This window comes from Cariama cristata, unplaced genomic scaffold, assembly GCF_000690535.1.
Source record: "Cariama cristata isolate BGI_N322 unplaced genomic scaffold, ASM69053v1 scaffold15623, whole genome shotgun sequence".
In the NCBI taxonomy this organism is placed as follows: domain Eukaryota; kingdom Metazoa; phylum Chordata; class Aves; order Cariamiformes; family Cariamidae; genus Cariama; species Cariama cristata.
The window spans coordinates 1,479-1,855 of NW_009607942.1; the positions used below are offsets into that span (position 1 = coordinate 1,479).

General features: G+C 64.5%; 1 protein-coding gene across 1 annotated transcript in view; it reads left to right on the top strand.

Moving 5' to 3' along the window:
* Window positions 1-377, top strand: part of LOC104159124 (formin-like protein 1) — a gene marked incomplete at its 5' end in the record, with an annotated part of 2,274 nt that overhangs the window by 953 nt on the left and 944 nt on the right. The window contains one exon of the mRNA XM_009696945.1: window positions 78-224. Coding sequence (XP_009695247.1) covers window positions 78-224 — 147 coding nt within the window. The remainder of the gene's footprint in view (window positions 1-77; window positions 225-377) is intronic.

Genomic DNA, 377 nt, shown 5'->3' on the forward strand with positions numbered 1-377 from the left:
AGGGGAGAAGTTGGGGACAGCGGTCCTGCAGCAGGACCCCTCCTCGCTCAGCGCATGCTCCCTTCACCTCTCCCAAGAAAGCAGAGCAGGACATCGAGCTATGGAAGAAACAAGAGGCTGCGGCCAAAGAGGCAGAATCCGGCCCCCCCAGCAGCGAGGACCAACTTGAGGTGAAGGTGCCCCACGTCTCTGTCCTGGTGGGACAGCCTCGAGTGGGCTGCGGGGTGGGGAAGGGCAAAACAGGTCCTGGGGAGGGAGAGCTGGGTGGGGAGTGAAGGTGAGGGCACCCCAGCTCCTTTGGGGTGCGTCAGGAGGCCACGCCGTTCACCCTGCGCCATCCCCAACCGCAGCTGCCCATCCAGAAAGCCAAGCGGCAG